Source organism: Centropristis striata, chromosome 6 (genome assembly GCF_030273125.1).
Source record: "Centropristis striata isolate RG_2023a ecotype Rhode Island chromosome 6, C.striata_1.0, whole genome shotgun sequence".
Classification (NCBI taxonomy): Eukaryota; Metazoa; Chordata; class Actinopteri; order Perciformes; family Serranidae; genus Centropristis; species Centropristis striata.
In genome coordinates this window covers 23,381,962-23,405,249 of record NC_081522.1, presented here as the reverse complement: position 1 = coordinate 23,405,249, position 23,288 = coordinate 23,381,962, and the positions used below count along the sequence as shown (strand labels likewise).

General features: G+C 37.7%; 1 protein-coding gene across 1 annotated transcript in view; it reads left to right on the top strand.

Annotated features, from left to right (window-relative positions):
* The window catches only part of cdh13 (cadherin 13, H-cadherin (heart)), a 509,931-nt gene that overhangs the window by 230,035 nt on the left and 256,608 nt on the right, over positions 1–23,288 (top strand). Inside the window, exon 7 of the mRNA XM_059334282.1 lies at positions 14,322–14,466. Within this exon, the coding sequence (XP_059190265.1) occupies positions 14,322–14,466 (145 nt within the window). The remainder of the gene's footprint in view (positions 1–14,321; positions 14,467–23,288) is intronic.

The window sequence follows — 23,288 nt, the reverse complement described above, 5'->3', positions numbered from 1 at the left end:
TTTACCTTTTTGGCCCTCAAAAAGGTACATATAGGTACCTTAAGGTCCAATAATTGGCCCTAGGGGGTACATTAGTGTAGATTGTACCTCGGGGGACAAAAAAGGACTCGTATTATACCCCTTTTTCTGAGAGTGCACAGATCTCCACTCTGGAGGTGAGGCCAGGTCAGCCAATAAACACAGAGGTAACGCTCAGAGAGTTTATCATCTCCACTGTGACTGACTGCAGCTGATCTGGCACGAGCAGGGCCCATCTTCTCCAATTCTCCCTGCCGTTAATAAGTCATTTTCCCTGGAAATGAAATCACATCAAGCCCCCCCTCTTGCACACATAGATGCTAATTTTCAACTTGAGAAAATTTTTGCTCTGATCTGTGCTAGAGACAAAATAGCCTCCTCATTTTGCTAACAGGCAAGTGATGAGGCGTGCGAGGAATGCAATGCCTCGCTTCTGACTTAAACTTCCCAAACTAATCTACACACACACACACACACACACTGTGTCATCATGATCGGGTGCTTTTAGGAATCTAATGGGTCATTTTCTCTCGCACGTTGATGCAGACAGCGCCAATAGGTTAGAATTAATTCAATTTAAAGCATCCAGACAAGTAGAAGATGTTTATTTCATAGATTGTAAGGAGTTGTCAGTTCCCCAGAGGAAGCAGTGACTGATGATGCTGCTGTAGCTATAAATGTGCAGTATAACACCACGCTGGAGGCTAATTGGGTCTCAAAAGACCTTATTCCACTTTTCCCACAAGCCCACATGTATAGTTTCAGTTTTTATGTCTGATGCACAGACAAAGTCATATGCACATATCCTGTGCAGCCTTCCATTATGCAAAGATCTCCAGGAGGAGAAGAAAGGTGTATATAGGTAAGGATTTGCAGGTTTCCAACCAATGAGGACCACTTAGAATTCTTTATACACAAGCACAAAAAGAGCTATTAGAGGAGAAGTGTCACCTACAGTAGTAGCAGAGCAAAGATGAGTGTCGAGTGAAAAAAAGGTACGCTGCTTTTACCAAATTCTGTTTGATGAATATTCCCATTGTTGCAAGGACAACTGTTTAATAAGACTGAGTCGTTCACATAAAGCCTGCAGGCTAAGAAAAATGTTCCTTGTAAAAGATTATGGTTTTGAGACAAGCTATAAAAATTATGATAGCTATTTATCACCATTTACATATACTTCGGGCTAAATTTCAGTCCTGCTTCTCTGTGCTTTTGGCTCAGTTACATCAAAATACTAAGCCACTGTAGAGTCAGTGATCATTTTTTAAATATATTAGTCAGTGAGAAGTATTGCAGGAAGGAAGCAGATAGGAGAGAGAATTAAAAACTGCTCTGTCCCAATTTAACATTACATACAGTACGATGCTACACGTATTTATAGAATACTATTTTTTCAGTTAGTAAATGAAAAAATGATTTATAATACGTGCAGGCAGATGACGATCCAGTGCCAAAAGTGTTGTGTTCAGTGGGAGGAGATATTCTGGGCGCTGTTGGTTCTGTCATTAAATGTCCCGTTTATTTCCAACAAAGACGATGTTAGGTGACTCACACAACGCCTCCGTGGCCCGGTTGGACACAAACCCTCATGGTTGACTCACCAAGAAGGTTGAGTGTTTTAGAAAACATCTGGTTCAAAAGCACAACAAGATAATTCAGACTTCCCAAAGTGCATTTTGGTAAGAAACACCCAAACATAGAGAACACAATACTATTAAATGCAGCAGTAATGATGAGCAGTCGATAAAGATTGACGTTTTTGAAAACTAATGTTACAATCTGCAGCTTCAGTCAATTCAGAATTCATTTTCAATCATTTGATGCTGAATTTTTCTTCCCAACTGCAGTAATGATATGTTTTCACAGGCTTTTTCACCAATGCTTGTTGTATTTAGAGCCACCCACCATATAATTGATTGAACACAATTTCTCACGAACATCCAACTGCAAAGCAAAATTTTACCAAACTTTTGAGATGATGCAGAAATGGGAATTGAGTTGTGTTTCCATCAATTGTTTTGCAGCAAAATAACTGGGTACGGTAGAATTTCAACAGAAGCTGGCATAATCAGCGAGTAAATAGAGTAAAAGAAGTGGATGAGAAAAACAAAATCTAACCCATGTACCAGAGAAAAATGGTGAGAGGTGTTCAGGAATTTGCTTCAATTGGACAGCCTTGAATTTTACTTTAGCTGGCCTACACGCTGGAACGGCTGCAGTATGTGTACTGTACTGTCATTGTATTTACTAGCTTTTTCAGGAAACAAAGTAGTGCCAAGTCAGATTGGTTTATGATATGCACAAAGACCATTGTTTTGTATTGGAATGGGTGACCTTTTAGTGTACGCATCGTTTTCTAGAGTTAAACCTTGTAGTTTTGTGACCCTGCCAGCTTCCCGGAACAATCTCCAGCTCAAAAATCCCACACTAGTCCTGTAATGATGTCCAGAGATGAAGACAAATTAATAAATTTCTCTGTCGCTGCTCCCAGCCTTTGGAGCAATTTACCTTTGCACATCAGGCAGGCCTCCTCACTGTCCCCTTTTAAAAGAAATCTTAAAACCCATTTTTATTCACTGGCTTTTAACTCAACACGAGCCTTTGCTCTGTTTTATTTTTTTTATTATTTGTTCTTTGTGGTTTTTAAAAATTAAGATTAATTTTAAAATTGAGATTCATTTTAAAACCCACTTTTATTTACTGTTTTTTGTTTTTACCCAGCATGAGACTCGCTTTGTTTTAGTTGTTTTTGCTTGTTCTTTGTTTTTATTGTTTTTATTGTTGGTCTGTCCTGCCATGTACAGCACTTTTTATCAGCTAACGCTGTCTTAAAGGGCTCTATAAATAAACTTGATTTGAATAAAGTTTATTTGATTTTCATGGAAGATGCTGATCAGTCATGTGAGGTAATTGTTTGCCAGGTCAGAACTTAGTTAATACTTCATATCCCAAGTACCTCATAACCCAAGTTTTATCAAATTTGGGTGTTTCTATTTAGCTTTTTTCATGAAAACTTACACTACTGGTCAAAAGTTTTAGAACACACCAACTTTCCCAGAATTTAATTGAAAATGATGCAGTTTAATGTCTCAGTGTACTCTAAAATTAATGCACATTTGCAACATTTAAAATTCTTTATTGAGCATGATAGTGTTTTGAAAGTAAAAAAAAGATTCAAAATCACATTTTATGTTGGACTAAAGGACTAAAAAAAGACACAAAATGACCAAAAAAAGACACAAAATGACAAAAAAAGACACCAAAAGACACAAAATGACTAAAAAAAGAAACAAAATGACAAAAAAAGACACACAATGACTTACAAAGACATGAAAAGAACTCAAAAATGGACAAAATAGCCCAAGACTCCATAGAGTTAAGTTGTTTACCCATTTCTTGTTCCCTGAAAAAGGCCTTCTTGCATTATTCTGAAATGTACATTATTTTCCAGTTTTGGTTAAGCTTACCTTTTTTTATTTACCTCTGGCAGTTCACCACTTACCTTTGTACCCTTTCAAGCTGTTCATTTGACTTGAACTGCTTGAATTTCAATAAAAAACTGGAAAAATTGGGGTGTTCTAAAACTTTTGACCGGTAGTGTACATATAATTTGTAAATAGAAAAACAGGTATTAAGGATATCATTCATTAAGATTTAAAGTGGAAAAAAACTACTCCTGGAACTCTTTCATTTTGTTTTCATTTTTTTTTTTTTATAATTATTTCTGAGAGGCTCCTGGAGCTGTCTAACCACCATGTGCAATATAGTTTTTCTAGCTACAAATTGCTCCTACTTCTCCCTTGTGCATCACAGTCTGTAGCTTCCATCAACACGACACAACCTCATTTACTCTTTGAGCATACTAAATCATTTTACTTGTTCATCAAGACTGCACTGCATTCTCAAACCCCGGTTAGAACACGTGTTATATATGCAGCACAGAATCAGGATGTGGCTAAAATATTTGCATGACATGTACAGCTCAAAGAAAATCATGCAAATCATAAGCTGCTCATGGCTGGCTTTGTTTGAAACAGCACACCATTCCCTTCGCTATGAGACACTGTGTGTTTGATTATGTATTCCCTCCGTTTGCCAAACAGGTTATTGCTGTGTTGTTGGTATGAACCCTCATTCAAACGATGTGATTCTCGGCACCTCGCAGCTAATGTTCTCATTACAGCGCAGACATGCTGAGAAGAAAAGCCAGACTGCATGCATGTATTAATGCGCATATGTTTGCGTCTCTGTGACTGAGGGAAGTCATGCGTACATATGCTTACTGGCACAGGACTCTAGTTCTTTTGCCATGCAGATCCCTGCACACTTGTTTCAGCATTATTGTATGCTTCTCAGCGTGTGTGAGCCTGTGTGTGAGAGCTGATCTGAACCAGGGAGTAAGTTAGCATTTTAGCACCCTGGGGTCTAACCTCTCAGACTCAATGAGGATTCTGAATGGGTTGGTTGGATGCCAGAAATAAGGTCTGTGGTTAACAAGCTTAAGAGATGTTTAAGCTTTGTTGTACAATATAAAATACTTAAAGTGTGAACTTTTAAGTTTCTTAAAAAGGCGGTTGCTAACAAGTGGCTAAATGAGACGACAGTGGTTGTCTGGGACATTAAACGTCATCACGCCGGACACAGAGAGGAACTCTCTAACTAATCTGCCTGGTATTTTTCAGTGCGCTTGCAAACTCTCATAGATAGTAGATAAGGTTAATAATCAGTTTATTAGACCAGTAGTTCTCAACCTTTTTGAGTCGCGACCCCCAATTTAACAAGCATGTTGTCCGCGACCCCGCTCACTGAACAGATCTCACACGCACAGTTCAGATCACCCAAAAAAGAAACAAAATTACCAAAAAAAGGAAACAAAATGACGAAAAAAGACACAAAATGACCAAAAAAAGACACAAATGACTAAAAAAAGACCCAAAATGACCCAAAAGAAGAAACAAAAAGACCAAAAAAAGACACAAAATTACAAAAAAACACACACAAAATGACTAAAAAAGACATTAAGTGACCAAAAAGAGTAAAACACATGTGTTAACATGAACACTTTAACACAGTGGAGACAGAGCTGACTTACAAAATGATTTGGCGACCCCCAGAAATCATCTCGCGACCCCAATTGGGGTCCCGACCCCAAGGTTGAGAATAGCTGTATTAGACTACCATTTTGCTTTTTACTTCTGTCGGCTGCATGAATGGTTCCAACACCATAAAAGTGGTGTTCATTTGTGAAGATTATCCTGCTGAACAAAATGTGCAAGCATCACAAACGTGTATTTGCCACAGAGATTATTTTCTGCAATGATCCAAAATCCAATGCAGAAATCCCATCGGCAAATCCTCAATAGACCCCATGGCAATGCAACTTCTGGGTTGGCCTACAAAAATGCATCATTATGGCCTCGGGGCAATCGCACCGAGCACTGGTCCCATACAGCAATAGCTGTAGGGACCAGTGCTGCACTATTATACTGTTATACTGTGAATTTCTTCTTATTCCTCTTGCGGACGCAATTTCGTCCCGCTACTAGTCCTGCAACTCTTCGAGTTGCAGGACATATTATATATCAAAACGTGCGGTTTGATCGGGATCGGTGTGCTATTACTTTTCTCTGCGGAATAGTTTTTTGCGACGCAAGTCGCGAAAAACTGCCCAAAATTTTGCATTGAAATGAATGGGACGGCCGAAAGAAAATGAGCAAAAAAGAACATTAATTGAAGATTTTCAGACGTCTACTTCTCCGGCATAATTTCACCTAGAGACTCCATTTAAACTTTAAACAGTAGACACAAGTCTTGTGTATTGGTGTATTAATTTGCGTTTCGATAGGTCATATAGTTTTTTATCAATCCCTGTTCAATGACCATGATCATTTTTGGAGAAATTCTGAGATTATAATGGGTGTGTATTGCACGGAATGTTCGTGTCAGAGTGTGTGATGTCATCGCTCAGAGTGTAGAGGGAGGGGTAAAACTGTCAAAAAATACATTTTAAAACTGCGCTCCAGGCCGCAAATTCTACTCTACAGAAATAATTTATACATAGAAACGTAGGAAAATTTGTCTTCTCACTCACAATCCTCTGGTAAAGCTGTCAGAGTTATAGTTTGGGCGTAAGACGCATAGATGCGCCACCAAAATCACCAACAGCCTCATTGGGTCCCATATTAAAAACGCAGGAAGATTTCTGAGCTGTCTGACATTTAACAGTTTTTTTAGATCGCTCTAACAAAGCTATTTTTTCATTTTCCTTAAAAAAAAAACATATGTAGACGTTCAGGAAGAACTCAGGACACTCATAGTGAAGTCGGATCAATGATAGGTATTATGGTTTTGCCAAAAATGCTTTCTGTTCGAGGCCAGAAATTCCAGTCCAACTCTGGACCTCTGTCCACCGGCTGCTGTCACAGGTGTCAGTTATTTCTGTTGATTGCTTTGATCTGATTGCCTTTGATCTTTGATGTGATTACAGTTACAGATACACACACACACACACGCGCGTAAGCGCTCACACTCCTCACACATGCATACACATGCTTCAAACACGCACGCACACACACACCCACACACACACACACACACACACACACACACACACACACACAGAGGTAACTTTATGTGATTTTAATTACACAGACAAACACACACACACACACACAAACACACACACAGGTAACTTTATGCGATTTTCGCTACACACACACACACACACACAGGTAACTTTATGCGATTTTCGCTACACACACTCACACAAACACATTTTGAGGTTAAAGGGCATAGTTTGAAATCTCTGAAGAGTCTCATCATAGTGTACACACACCGGCAGTAGCTCTTTCAAAATTTCCCCAGAGGAAATTTTCTAGTTTCATTTGCTCTCTACAGCATGTTGAGTTGAGAAGTTGAGAGTCAGCAGTTCTGCAGGAGGGAGACGGAAAAGGGGGGAATGGTCCCCCTCATGAATAGTCTCCAGTGGTATATTCTCAAGGCAGAGAGAGCCAGAGAGGGGAGGATGAGATGATATATGAAACCATTAGGCTCCTAACACCTAAAACACTTAGTTCAGCTGCATGTGTGCCATTACTGCCATTGCGCTATAAGCTCCAGGCTCCATGGTGACGGACAGAGAGCAGGACAAAGGAAGAGGAAGACAGAAGAGGAAGAGGAGTGGGATGACCCGTGTGATAGAGAGGTTGCGTGATGTCATGCATTACTGATAGGAAGAGGGATGCTGGTAATGTGATGGTACAGATAAAAAAAAGGAACCTCTCTCGCTTTCTCTGATGAATCTCTCCAGCCCTGCTCCAGCGCTAATAAAGGAAGTGAAGTGATCTCTTTAGCCACAGATTAAGATGGGGCTGGAGGTAATGTCATTACGTATGGTATCTTTATAGGATACAGATCGCTGACTTCATAGGGTGGATAGCTTCCTCTGCTGATAGGATTTCTAGGAGCAAACACGCAACGCTCATATCAGAAGTAATCATGTGACAATCAGCAAAGGCAACACACACTCTCATTAGCATTCTGGAGTGCTTAGTCTAGAACAGGGGTGTCAAACTCAAATACACAATGGGCCAAAATTTAAAACTTTCGGGCCAACATTGAACAAATTAACCTTTTAATATATACCAAACATGTTTTGCTTTAACATTAAATATGGAACCAGCAACGCTTATAAACATACAATATATAACTAAATAGTGCAGACATGCAAAATCAAATTTCAAATAAAAAACACATCAATGTCATTAATTTATTAAATAAAAATCGTATGCCTCTTTTCTATTTGCATCCTTCTGATTTAAATATCAAAATAAACTTTTTCAACAGGTTAATAAATTCTGCCTTTTTTCCCGCCATTTTTGGGAAGGGGTAGCTGGGAGACAGCTCTAGCTTGAGGTTGCTATGACGACTGTCACAGAGGAGCGTTTCTGGGTCCTGTCCTGATTGACGCGCCAAAACAACAACAGGGCATTGTGGGATTTGTAGTATTAGCTGTAAATGCGCCGTATAATACTGGCGGGTCAGCTTTTATAGTACAATAATTATATAATAATTTGGTATTGCCTCGCAGGCCAAATAAAATTACACTGCCGGCCAAATTTGGCCTGCGGGCCAGAGTTTGACACCCCTGTTCTAGATGGATTTCAGAATGAAGGCCTCCTATAAGAAGTGAGGAGCATTTATGGGTACAAGTCAGGAACCGGCCTACCTTACATATCTCAAGGGTGCTGAGTCCAAAAAAAATGGTTCCCAAGCAAAATTTTGAGTTTTTGACCTTCTAATTTGTATATCAAATGGCAAATTGCCCAGTCATTGGACCATTTCCCCTTAGTGTTTTTTGTTAGTAGGCAATCAAGATGAGGAAATTAAGTTTCTGAAACCCAAAAAAGAAACAAAATGTCCAAAAAAAGGAAACAAAATGACCAAAAAAGACACAAAATGACCAAAAAAGACACAAAATGACCAAAAAAGGCACAAAATGACCCAAAAAAGAAACAAAATTACCAAAAAGACACAAATTGACCTTTGACATTTATGGGTACGAGTCAGGAACCGGCCTACCTTACATATCACAAGGATGCTGAGTCCAAAAAAAATGGTTCCCAAGCAAAATTTTGAGTTTTTGACCTTCTAATTTGTATCAAATGGCCACCAAATTGCCCATCTTGCTTAGTCATTGGACCATTCCCCCTTAGTTTTTTTGTAAGTAGGCAATCAAAGACGAGGAAATTAAGTTTCTGGATCTATAGTCTAGGGTCAGAGCAAGGATATAGTGGAGGCTCAGTGTCTTTTTTATGTGTATATATATGAATGCAAAATACCAACTGGAACATTTAAAAGTGATATTGATTGAATATTTATGTCGGCCTTAAAAAAAACACACAAATAATGCTTAATTTCACCTTAAAAGTTGGTATTTTGCATATATATAAACATACATAAAAAAGACACTGAGCCTCCACTATATCCTTGCTCTGACCCTAGACTATAGATCCAGAAACTTAATTTCCTCATCTTTGATTGCCTACTTACAAAAAAAAAAGGTCCAACAACTGAGCAAGATGGGCAATTTGGCCGCCATATTGATATGCAAATGAGAAGGTCAAAAACTCAAAATTTTGCTTGGGAACCATTTGTTTTTGACTCAACACCCTTGAAATAAGTAAAGTAGGCCGGTTCCTGACTTGTAACCATAAATGCTCCTCACTTTCACTTTTTACTGTGGTTCTGTTCATTTTTCCCAGTCTGTAGCCTCGGTTAATTCATTATACCCAAAAGTGCTGGATGTAGTGCTTCGAAACCAATACCACCTTCTTTGCTGAGGAATTAATTTGTATAATTACAGTAAACAAAAGATACCACTGCTGAGAAAGCCTTGTTTAATGAACAAGATAAAGCCAACCAGTTGTCTCAACTATGGTTTCATTTTTTATGGTAATCGCACTAAGCTATCCCAATTAACTTGACAGTGGTACTTTTAATAAGGCTGCATGTAGCACCTTAAAGGAAAAGCTTTGCTGTTTTCCTGTGAGTTTTGAGTGAGTTAAAAGTCCCAGGGGCCCCTCTGTAAAATAATAAGACACAATTAAATATGTACGAAGAATATATTATACTTTTAACTGCATTTTCTCATCATAAAGCTTGTTCTCAAAACTTTATTCATCAATCTCTTCCAAGCATATCCCAATATCAAAATGAAACTACAATTAACAGAGGATTGTGTCTGAAAACAAAATTATTCCGACTTTATGGGCAACGTTTTATGTCAGATCTTGAGTCATACTGAATAAATCACTGCATATTTTTGAACTATACATTATATTCTGCTATAGAATGATTGATATTTTGATTCATAACATCATAATGTACCATATTATACAATTTTCCATTATTATTGTACATTGTCTCTTGCAGTGCGTTCTATTAATTAGTACAGATAACTTTATCATAAGTCTGGTGCACACTGTTACATAAATGCTAGCAAGTTGCTCAGCTAGTGAGTAATAATGTTAACTGATGAAGCTTCTTGTTGGCGACCTGACTGACAATAGATCGTGCATTGTTTGTTTTTATAGCTTTTTAATAAGTGACAAGTGATTTAAAAAAATAGGAATGTTAACATTACAATCATTCAAGTTTGACACTAATTCCATATGGCACCTTTAGTGAGGTTTCCATGTCTTTGGAAATTGTCCACTGGTATTTTAACCCATTTAGGCCTAAAATGCCTGGAAAAAATGCCTGGAAAACCTTTGGGCGATTTTAAAATAAGCCCCTAAAACCTGAATTTTTTTTTAGTAATTGTATGTCTTTTTTGGTAATTCTGTCTTTTTTTTGTAATTTTGTGTATTTTTTTGGTAATTCTGTGTCTCTTTTGGTAATTCTGTGTCTTTTTTAATTATTCTGTGTCTTTTTTGGTAATTTTGTGTCTTTTTTAATAATTATGTGTCTTTTTTGGGTAATTCTGTCTTTTTTAAATAAATTTGTGTCTTTTTTGGTAATTCTGTGTCCTTTTTGGTTATTATTATTTGGTTTGGTTATTTTGTGTCTTTTTTTGGTGATGATTTAAAAGTTCTGAAAAAGTCCCAAGTTGCATGTATTCTGATGCATTTCATTGGCCAAGAGACTGAAAATAGGTGGAAAAAAACTACAAATACTACAAAACGACGTATCCGCTTTCCCAGCTTCAGTGGGTTAAGTAGGAGGAGAAGGTTGCAGTTTCTGTGGTTGCCACATTTTGAGACATTTCTGTGGAGTAAAGTTTGTCAGCCCTCGGGGGCCCCCCTCACAGCCTGGGGCCCCAAACAATTGCCTGTCATGCCATTTCACAAGCTGCACCTGACAGAAATACTGTTAGCAAATCTAGCTTGAATGCTCCCAGTATTAGTGAGAAAAGTGCTATTGTTCTGCATGAAGTGGAGTTGTAACTTTTTTAGCCATTGCTATGCACAGTGAACGCTGCGTTCTGACATCTGACCAGCTGCTAGCCGCAAGCAAGAGGAGCTTGTCAACAAGAAACAGGAGTGCAGACAATATATGTGTGTTGAAGTTGTGTTGAACCTGAAGCTGTTCTTTTTGTCTCTGCTTACTAACAGTTGTAACTCTGGTATGGTGCTGGTACGAGCTATCAATATATACAACAACCTATGTACACTACCGGTCAAAAGTTTTAGAACACCCCAATTTTTCCAGTTTTTTATTGAAATTCAAGCAGTTCAAGTCAAATGAACAGCTTGAAAGGGTACAAAGGTAAGTGGTGAACTGCCAGAGGTAAATAAAAAAGGTAAGCTCAACCAAAACTGAAAAATAATGTACATTTCAGAATTATACAAGTAGGCCTTTTTCAGGGAACAAGAAATGGGTTAACAACTTAACTCTATAGAGTCTTGGGCTATTTTGTCAATTTTTTAATTCTTTTCATGTCTTTGTAAGTCATTTTGTGTCTTTTTTTGGTCATTTTGTGTCTTTTTTTAGTCCTTTAGTCCAACATAAAATGTGATTTTGAATCTTTTTCAAAACACTATCATGCTCAATAAAGAATTTTAAATGTTGCAAATGTGCATTAATTTCAGAGTACACTGAGACATTAAACTGCATAATTTTCAATTAAATTCTGGAAAAATTGGTGTGTTCTAAAACTTTTGACCAGTAGTGTACTTTAACTACTGAGTCACCTTAAATATCTATTCAGTAGTAGCATCTTTTAAGTATTCAAGGGAGGCTAACTGATAGGGACAGGGTTGCAACACTCTAGATTAAAAGCTGCTTGTTTGCTGAATTGATATTGTCCATATTTTAACTGTACTGTGTTAAGACGGCGTGGTCCCCTTGGTGAACTTGGGGGGGCTGACTAGCAAAACTGCAGAGTCGGGAGAAGCTGAGTTCATAAATATGTGATGTGGGCCGATGGAGTATCCCTTGGTGCAGGAGCAGGCGAGGTGAAAGAGGAAGAGAGGAGGAGGAGAGGAGGAGATGACTAACTGAACTGAAAGGACTGAAAGGTTTTATCTGTATATCTTTAAGTGCTGTAACAGAATCTGCAGTCATACATATGCATGAATGTGATTTAATCTAGTTTTAGGGGAGGTAAGAAATTGTCAGAGAAAAAAACCCAAACCAAATGCAGTGAGAAGTTCTCAGCAGATAATCACAAACATAATAATCATTCTGCTGAATTAATATTCAGGGTAGAGTGATTGCATGGCCAGTATTCACTCAACCCAAACTGGTATTTAACAGGACATGGCAAGGTGATGTATACTTGATAGCCATTAAGGAACAAATAATTTCATTATTGTAACCCAGAGAAATGACCCACTACTGGCACCAAAGATAGAATAATTGCAACTGTGTTTATCTGTTTTTCCCTAAGAGACTCAAGGAGACTACTTTTTGTCTTTTTGGTGGTGGTGGTGGTGGGGTATTTTAGGGGGAGATAGCAGGTCAACATGCCAGATCAAAGTGCTTTACATCACCTGAGAGCTGGGAGCCTGAAGGTGAATTTGAGATTCAGCAAGGCACAAGTTCTTCTTATTTTCCTCTCACAAATCTGTAATAAACACAAGAATTTAAGGGTTAAGAACATATGAAGGCACTTTATATGCTCAATTACAGTATGTCATATAAGTTGTTGCAGCAATGCCGAGGTTAATACCATTTGCTACACTCATTTGGTGCTAAATTTAACCTTTTTTACCACTCAATTATTAAATGGTATAATCATCAGAAATCCCTCCAACACCACATTAAGACACCGAGACCTAGAGGAACACCAAGACACACATGCTGCCATTTGGTTTCAATCAAGCTTTCTCTAAGAATTGTATTTTTCAGTGATTGGATGGAAAACACTTCTGTTCTGTAAACTGCTGAGAAATCCCCTTATTATCCGTATTCCTAGGAATGGTCTCTAGTTTGTGGTTGGAAGGTTTTATGAAGCTGTGTTTATCCTCGAGGTCACAACAGCTTTTATACAGTTAGGTCAAGCTTTAAAAAATGGTCTCACTGCAATAAAATTATGCTACCAGGACTAACAGCAAATGTTTCGGCTTTTCAGTCATAGCCAATCATTCAAAGCCTATAGACTGTTTAGAGCAGTAGTTCTCAACCTTTTTGAGTCGCGACCCCCAATTTAACATGCATGTTGTCCGCGACCCCCCGCTCACTGAACAGAATCTCACACGCACAGTTCAGATCACCCAAAAAAGAAACAAAATGACCAAAAAAAGGAAACTAAATGACCAAAAAAGACAGAAATTGACCACAAAATGATCAAAAAAGACACAAAATGACCAAAAAAGACACAAAATGACCAGAAAAGACACAAAATGACCAAAAAAGACACAAAATGACCCAAAAAAGAAACAAAATGACCAAAAAAAGACACAAATCGACAAAAAACAACAACACAAAAAGACCAAAAAAAGAAACAAAATGACCAAAAAAGACACAAAAAGACCAAAAAAAAGAAACAAAATGACCAAAAAAGACACAAATTGACCACAAAATGATAAAAAAAAAGAGAAACAAACAAATAACACACAAAATGACAAAAAAAACACGCAAAATGACCAAAAAAAAAGACATTAAGTGACCAAAAAGACTAAAACACATTAACACATGAACACTTTACTGCAGTGGAGACAGAGCTGACTTCCAAAATGATTTGGCGACCCCCAGAAATCATCTCGCGACCCCAATTGGGGTCCCGACCCCAAGGTTGAGAATAGCTGGTTTAGGGACCCCAGTATGTGGACATATTGAAGCATTTCATAGTCAAGAATAACATATGTTTTACTGCATGCAAGACCCATTTTCATTCTGACTTCTTGAGGTTAAGGGATCCGTTTAAAAATGACCATATCATTTTTTTCCCTTTCTTTAAGCTTCACTTCAGAGCATTATTTAACAATGGATTCCTTAGGTCTTATTGCTTCAAATGATACCAACTGAGTCAGCTCCAGCCACTTAAAAACAGTAATGTTGGCCGGGATTGCCAGTACGTCTGTGGTTAAAGACAACTGCTTTCAGGCATCATTGCCAATCCTAGAGGGAGCTCCAGTAAATTGCTGCGATGTTTGTAAGGAAGATTACATCAGTTTTTGACTGTGGCTGTCATTTTATTAAAAGACTGGAGGATATTTTTGTAGCAGGATGGAGGAAAGCACAGATTTTGAACCACTCACCTACAGTTTTACAAAGATGACTATAAATAAGAGCCGGAGCCATAACTACCATTTTCATTGCAAAAAATAAACTCCTTTATCTTTTTTTTATCCTCACAGCTGGAAGTTTCAACCATAGACCTCGCTGGAAACCTTATTGAGGGACCAGAGAGACTAGTGATCACTGTCATCGACCAAAATGACAACCGGCCCATCTTCAAAGAGACGCGCTACACAGGAGAGGTGCTTGAGGGATCCCCTACAGGTAGGTGACATTGTTATATTGAAGGACTCTGGAGAGAACTGCGCTTTTATTGGATATAGTTGGACAGCAATATCACACACGCTATGATTTCTACACTTGAGATGTCTCTGATCTGAGGCGAGGTGTGGTTGTGTTGATGATGTTAGATTGTGACGGGGGGTGTGGTTATAGTGATGGAGTCAAATGCACATGCCTTCAGAAATGGTAGAATTAATACTAGAAAATTTCCTCTGGGGAAATTCTGAAAGGGCCATGGGGGCTACTGCCGGTGTGTGTACACTATGATGAGATTCTTCAGAGATTTCAAACAATTAATACTAGTAATGTTATGATACTATATAATATACAAGGAGCACACCTACAACAAGCATTCCTTTACAAGTATTTATTTATACAGCAACCTATGCCCTTTGACCTCAAAATGTGTGTGTGTGTGTGTGTGTGTGTGTGTGTGTGTGTGTGTGCATGTATTTGAAGCATGTGAGTCTGGAGGTGTGTGCGCGCTTAAGCCCATGTGTGTGTGCGTGTATCTGTAACTGTAATCACATCAAAGGATCAAAGGCAATCAGAGCAAAGATCAAAGGAGAGCAGAGCAATCAACAGAATTAACTGCCACCAACTGTCAATGTTCCGACACAGTGACAGCAGCCAGAGGTGGACAGACTGGAATTTCTGGCCTCGAACAGAAATCATTTTTGACAAAACTATAATACCTATCATTGATCCGACATATGTTTTTTTTTTTTTAGAAAAATGAAAAAATAGCTTTGTTAGATCTAAAAAAACTGTTATGTCTCCCTTTTTCAGAATTCTTCCTGCATTTTTAATATGGGAGCCAATGAGGCTGTTGGTGGTGTTGGTGGCGCATCTGTGCGTCCTACGCCCAAACTATAACTCTGACAGCTTTACCAGAGGATTGTGAGGGAGAAGACTAATTTTCCTACATTTCTATATATAAATTATTTCTGTAGAGTGGAATTTGCAGCCTGGAGCGCAGTTTTCAAATTTATTTTTTGACAGTTTTTTCTCTCCCTCTACACTCTGGTGATGATGTCACACACTGTGACACGAACATTCTGTGCAATACACACCCATTATAATCTCAGAATTTCTCCAAAAATGATCATGGTCATTGAACAGGGATTGATAAAAAACTATATGACCTATCGAAACGTGGATTAATACACCGATACACAAGACTTGTGTCTACTGTTTAAAGTTTAAATGGAGTCTCTAGGTGAAATTATGCCGAGAAGTAGACATTTAAAAATCTCCAATTATTGTTCTTTTTTGCTCATTTTTTGTTGGCCGTCCCATTCATTTCAATGCAAAATTTTGGGCAGTTTTTCGTAGAGAAAAGTAATATCACACCGATCCCGATCAAACTGCATGTTTTGATGTATAATTTGTCCTGCAACTCTTCAAGTTGTAGGACTAGTAGCGGGACGAATGGGACCAGTGCTCGGTGCGATTGCCCCGTGGCTCTAATAAGACAAACAAAGCTGTATTTCCATTAAAACATCACAGTGTTATTTTATGACAGCATTTTGTCATAAAAACATAGATTACATTGTTTTTAACATTTGCTCACAATTTACCTTTTATAATTACAGTCATGTCTGCATGTCAAAACAAGTGACATCAAACAGAAAATATACAACAATATGCACCAATATCTGGCCTCAATGCCCAAATATATCCTTTGCCATGAGGATGTTGAAAGCAAGACATTTTTTTTACATTTTACAACATCAGAATAACTTGAAGATGCTCTGCTTAGTAGCTGTAAATACCCTCATATCACACCTATTACACCCCATTTTCACCCTTCCCCTTCCCTCTCTGCTGCACTACTTGGTGGAATGAATGATAAAAGTGTGATGTTGCTGCCCATTTGTGCTGCTGCATTTTAGCATATTCTACAGACATGTATTTTCCTGCTTGTCTTCTACCTACAGACAGGATTTCTGAATCTGAATGGAGTCGGTTTAAAGTGGAAACAGACAAGTGTTTTTCTTAAAAAAGCAAAGCTGTGAAGTTAATGTTGATTGCACTATGTATTGGCTATAAGATAATGACACAATCAGCATTTAGATTGGTTCTCTATAAGCCATTGCTCTCACTTTACAATTCTGTCTGCCCCCAGGTTCAATCTACAGGGAAAATGAAGGCTTGATTTAGGGTAGGAGTTGCACCTGTACTTGTGATGGTAATACAAAGATAACACTGAAGCATCTGTAGTCTAAACCAAGATGGCAAATTCTTTATAGCCTCACACATTACAACTTACAACTTCACTCCTTCCATTCTTACCTTTCACAACAAAAACCCTAGAGTGACCAGTGATACATCGTATATGTCTAGGGCCTGGACATTTACCTGTTCGGATTTTAAGAATTCAGCCCTCCGAAAAGGCTTGACAGGAAGCACACTGAAGCAATAACTCGTGTTTTATCCTTGGTCTTCTTTTATTTGTTACAAAATGACCACAGGTTACCACAGGTCATAAACCTGAAATGATTAATCCAAAACAACAAGTTACATACAATAATATTAATGGAATTGTAGCTTTAAATAGCTATTTTTACTTTTTACATTAAACAAGCATTTACTCTTCTTCTTATGAACTAAAGTAATGAATTGCAGTAACATAGGGTTAGGGTTAGGGTTAGATTATTTATTATCATTATTTAGAGCTACAAATAATGATAAATAATAAAAGTCTTGACATTAGCGGAGAGCATTTCTCAAAGAGGTAACTCAACAAAGTAGCTTACAGTGGCAATCTCCAGGTGGTGGAGATTGTTGTTCCACAACTTACTGTTATACTAAAATTGCCTTTAAAGATCTTTGTACATGTAGTGGTCAACAAATACACATTTAAATGAAATGCCTTTGCTGCATACATTTTTTAAAAAACATTTTGTCGTCAGTTCTCTGACATTTTAGAGTCTTCTCTCTTCTCTTCCTATCATGTCTCGTTTCTGAATCAGCTAAATGGGATTTTATGACATTTGAAGGAATTGGAAGGCAAAATACCGTCGATATTATCAATTGTAGAGAGTTTTTTTCCAGGTATTTGACTCTGATGATCGTATGTACAGGCAGATTGTTCATTTATGGACTATAGTAGGAGACTCTGCGCTACCTTTCCTCTTCATCTCATGGTCAAGTGTTGTGAAATGAATCATTTTGAGACGAGGCTGGCAGAGCCTTTGAGGAGACTTCACCTTTGGCTTCCACTGTAAATCTTGACATCTACTCTTAGATGCCTTTGTCACTCCGTCACAGTAGCTTCTTTTCTTGGCTCTCTGAGCTGTTGTCACTGCTATGACAGTTGTGCCCTCATTGGGGTTGAAATATAAATAAATCTGCTTGAATGTACACTGCTTCTATTTCAGGAAAGTCTGCTCGCCTCATACAAGCTGTGCATGTGTGTCAGTCATTAAAGCAGGGCACATTTAAGAAAAAAAATAGATTGTTTTTTTGTATTCAATCTATACACAACTGTGGTGTGAATGACTATCACCCACCATACAATGATTATATATGACGCGGTGCTTCGGTGAGAAGTGTGGAGGCAGTCGCATCCTGGACACACGATCTGTTGCTGTTCACTGCCAGCTTCAGGTTGTCTCTTAATGCTTTTCTGCTCTTGATTGTTTCTTTTTTGTGTCATTTTGTGTCTTTTTTGGTCATTTTGTGTGTTTTTTGGTCAGTTTGTGTCTTTTTTTGGTCATTTTGTGTCTTTTTGGTCATTTTGGTTTTTTTTTTTATAATTTTGTGGTCAATTTGTGTCTTTTTTGGTCATTTTGTTTCCTTTTTTGGTCAATTTATTTCTTTTTTTAGTCATTTTGTCTCTTTTTTGGTCATTTTGTTTCCTTTTAGAGCCATTTTGTTTCTTTTCTTTGGTCATATTGTGTCTTTTTTGGTCAATTTGTGTCTTTTTGTGGTCATTTGTTGTCATTTTGTGGTCAATTTGAGTCCTTTTTTGCTTAATTTTATGTAACTGTTTGGTCATTTTTGTCAGAGAGATGTTTCATTATTTGTCCAAGATTCATTGTATCAACTGAGTTTGTATGATCTGAACTGTGCGTGTGAGATTCATGCATGTTAAATTGGAGGTTGCGACTCAAAAAGGTTGAGAGCTACTGCACTAGAAGACAGAAAGAGGTGATTTGATTTGCCAATATCATTGCCAGTTCCCACACCTACTTCTGTAGTCCCAAAATGTTTCCAACTGTCATAGTTGCACCACATGGTGCTGATGACGAAATTAGCAAAAATCAGTTGCTACACCCTGTGTGCTCCTGCTGTTCACCTTGAACTGTGTTCCACTGATTCAGTGGGAAAAAAGAGCCCCTCAGGTCTACCTGTCAAGTGCCTTAAAGGCAAACATGTTGCAGAGCGCAGACTGTTTGGAGGAATACGTTCGTTGAATGTAGGTCCCAGTCAGATGCTTAGAAGTAGAAATCACAGAGAGTAAAAAAGAGGGTAAAATAAAAAGCTATGCATTGCTGGTTCCGTGATGGTTTCCCCTATGTTTGTTCTCGCATCATTAGCGCAAAAAATCCAACAGACAAAAAACCTTAATCACCAACAGAGCTTCACAGATAAGAGGGATCAGTCAACAGGCAGGCAGAGGAAAGACACACACACACACACACACACACACATGCACACACTGTCACACACAGACAGCTTCCCATCGAGACATTTTGAGCGGTTGTCAACTTCTTGCTGAACTTGTTATAAATTGCTAATACAGCTGTTGCTTATGAAATGGTTTACATTATGTAAGCAACAGCATATCATTACTGGCTATGCAGTCCAAGATAATAGGCTGACACATTTGCACACTAGAATCACTGTTGTGCAGTCAAACTAAAAGTGTGTTTTGATGTTTTGATCATGCAGCAACAGAGATTAAATGATGGAATCCGAAAAAAAAGCTATTTATTCCATGCCTGCATATGGTTTTGATTATGTGTATTCCTGCCCTAGACAATGTGTTTGCACTTTTACTGTAATTGTCTACACTTTTGGCTTGCCTGCACACTGTACATGCAATCTTACATAGAAAATGAGGCCACTGGGAGCGAATTATAAAAAAAATGACAAATCCCCAGCAGAAAATCCCTTATTGGTTTGGCCCAGAGAGGGCCAGACCTCCCAAAACACCTGAATCATCATAGTAGTTTTCAGCCCTGACTCTGTTTAGTAGACAAGTTAACTCTGACTTCTGCAAGCTCAGCAGCTATACATTTAAAAAAAAAAAAAAAAAATTACATTACTGGGTTAGATCTGATATAACCCACAGGGGACCTTCTTGCTTGACGTGATAGAATTGAATTTGGTTTTATTTGTAATTATTTTATGCAGTTTTTTTATTTTTAATATATCTGAAAGATACTCAGTAAAAGCTTTTGTACCCCAGGCTTCCTATAAGCTGCTATTTCCTGAGTGGATTACAGCCTGGTTGAATTAGACAAGTGAGCCAAAGGAAATTAACTGAGATTTAAATGTATTTTTCACCATGCTGTGGTCTGACAGTTCAGTAGTTCTCAACCTTTTTGAGTTGCGACCCCCAATTTAACATGGATGTTGTCTGCGTCCTTGTAAAGTAATAACTTGCTACTTTGGGATTTGTCAGAAAAGACACAAAATTACCCAAAAAAAGAATCAAATTGACCACAAAATGATTTTTTTTTTAAATTACACAAAATTACTAAAAAAATTACATAAAATTAAGCAAAAAAGGACTCAAAATTGACCACAAAATGACAAAAAATGACCACAAAAAAAGACACAAATTGACCAAAAAAGACACAAAATTACCAAAAAAAGACACAAAATAGCCCAGAAAAAGAAACAAAATTACCAGAAAAAGAAACAAAATGACCAGAAAAGAAACAAAATGACCAAAAAAGGAAACAAAATGACCAAAAAAGACAAATTCACCAGAAAAGACACAAAATGACCAAAAAATTACATAAAATTAAGCAAAAAATGACTCAAAATTGACCACAAAAGGACAAAAAATGACCACAAAAAGACACAAAATGGCCCAAAAAAGACACAAAATTACCAAAAAAAGACACAAAATAGCCCAGAAAAAGAAACAAAATGACCAGAAAAAGAAACAAAATGACCAAAAAAGGAAACGAAATGACCAAAAAAGACAAATTCACCAGAAAAGACACAAAATGACAAAAAAATTACATAAAATTAAGCAAAAAAGGACTCAAAATTGACCGCAAAATGACAAAAAATGACCACAAAAAGACACAAAATGGCCCAAAAAAGACACAAAATGACAAAAAAATTACATAAAATTAAGCAAAAAAGGACTCAAAATTGACCACAAAATGACCACAAAAAGACACAAAATGGCCCAAAAAAGACACAAAATGACAACAAAAGACACAAAATGACCAAAAAAGACACAAAAGGACAAAAAAAAGACATTTAATGACCAAAAAGACTAAAACACATGAACACTTTAACACAGTGGAGACAGAGCTGACTTCCAAAATGATTTGGCGACCCCCAGAAATCATCTCGCGACCCCAATTGGGGTCCCGACCCCAAGGTTGAGAATAGCTGCTTTAGTTGCTATGGATGCTAGATCACATTGAGCTCAGAGATAGAAGAAGGACGGAGCTCTGAAGACTGTGTTTCTTGCATATTTCCAACAAATCGGCACACTAAATAGTCTGCTTAGCCAACATGTCTGTTCAGCCTCAACGATCTGTCTATCTGTCAATCAATCATTCAAATGATATTTAGCAGCCTGACAGTTCCCCATAGGCTCCCTGGTCAGTAGTGGTGGCTTTTCAAAAGATTGTTTTGTTTTGAGGAAGAAAGATAGTCAGATGTTGTCAACAATGTTCATGGCTGTCGTAGAAAGTCACGACATCATTAAACCTTCCCTTCGTGCTTGTGACAACATGTAACAACTTTTCTCACTGGCTTATTCAGCTAGCGATAATGGAGTCATGTAAACAGAAAAATATCAAAAAGAATTTGTCATAATGACATGTTAATGGGGGTGGAAGCAAGAAGCCTTGTAAAGAAAGAAAAATGTCTGTTGCTATTCTTGTACAGACAGACTTACTGTATCTTCACAGCACTGTTAGCACCGGGGAATGGTTTGCTGGTCCCATTATCATTCTGTTGTCGGGGAAAAATTCTCTGGCTTGTTTGTATTTCTTTGAACCAATCACAATCATGCATCAATGGTGCCCTTGTATTATAGATAATGGCCCATAGTTATAGACAGGGAGAATGCTGCATAAAGGCTGATATTCCCAGTCAGACTCGCCTGTTGCATCATCAAGTTGATATGTCGAACTTGCAAGCCAACAGTTCATCAAACATCATCATTCATTTGGAGTCCTGTTTCTGGCCACATGGCAAATAATAGACACATAGACTGTATGTAAAGATTATACATGTAACAGCGAGTTCTCCAACCTAAACGACAGAATTGTTTGTCAACCACTCAAAAAGACCCATATGAGTGTACGAGCACGCACATTAAACATACACTGCAAAAAAGCCAACTTGTATTTTTTGGCCTAAAACAGTGATTTAATTTGGTAAAACTTGGAAATATAAATTATTGACATTTAGGGCAATAATGTAAGTTAGCACAACAAAGGAAGCCAGTTGTCTGCTCAAAAACAAGTTTGTGAGTTGTTGTTACTTATATCTTTAAGTTGGGGTTCACAACAAGGGACAATAGTTCTGCTAACTCATATTTCTTTGTTGTGAAATTTGGTCATTAGCGAAAGCTAGCGGCTAACTGCTGCTAGCGGCTAACTGATGCTAGTGGCTAACTGATGCTAGCGGCTAACTGACGCTAGCGGCTAACAGATGCTAGCGGCGCTGCTTGTTACAGCTACAAGAGTAGCCATTAGCGTATCAATGCTAACTCCAAATTGTGGTCGCAACATTAGCTGACATTATATAGCGGCGTTACAATCGTGCCAGAGAAATTCAGAGTTGAGCAGACTCAAAAACAAAACTTTTAATTGTCAGTTTAATTGTCCAACTTAAAATTTTATCGAAGTTTGTTGCCTTGAAATTTTGAGTTCACCCAACTTTTTTTGCAGTGTATACGTACAGTTCGCAGTTGTTAAAAAAAGGGTGCAGTTTCTTTGAATTAAGGCTACAAAATCACTGATCTAGGCTTAGGGCAAAACATTTCCTGGTAAAAAATATTTTTTGTTTTGTTTAAAAAGTAAAGAAAATGTACGTACATGCTGGGAGTGAAGTAGTTAAGAGGGAGACCAGAAGTGACATAGTTACATAAAAACATGATGCTAATAAGTTCCATGATGTTTAAATCACATTGTTTACTTTAGCTCTATCAGCTGAACACTCCTGCTCAGAATCTGGCACCAACACAAGATGGTAGCACCCATATCTGGAATATATTCAATATATCCATTTCTAATAAATACGGAGGGAGAAAGTAAAGCCGCTTTGGTCCTTCTTTATACAGTCTCTTTAGGTCTTTAGCCCTGTTTTCTACCAATTCCTGAGGTTTCACCAGTTAGTTGTTAATTACTGTTTGGTGTTTTTTGATTTTGTTGCACGAAATCCAATGTGAGAGCAGTGGGATTGAACCAAAACACTAAAGTTGCAAGTGGAACAGCTTAACAATGAGCTGAAACTTCTTATTAAGCTGAATGTTTTTCAAACATAATGAGCCACCCCTTTTACAGACACAAAGTTATGTGATATATTGTTAATGCAACATTTATTATTTCTTTCTTTCTTAGTAGGTTGAAGCTATCCTTAAAGATATATTATAT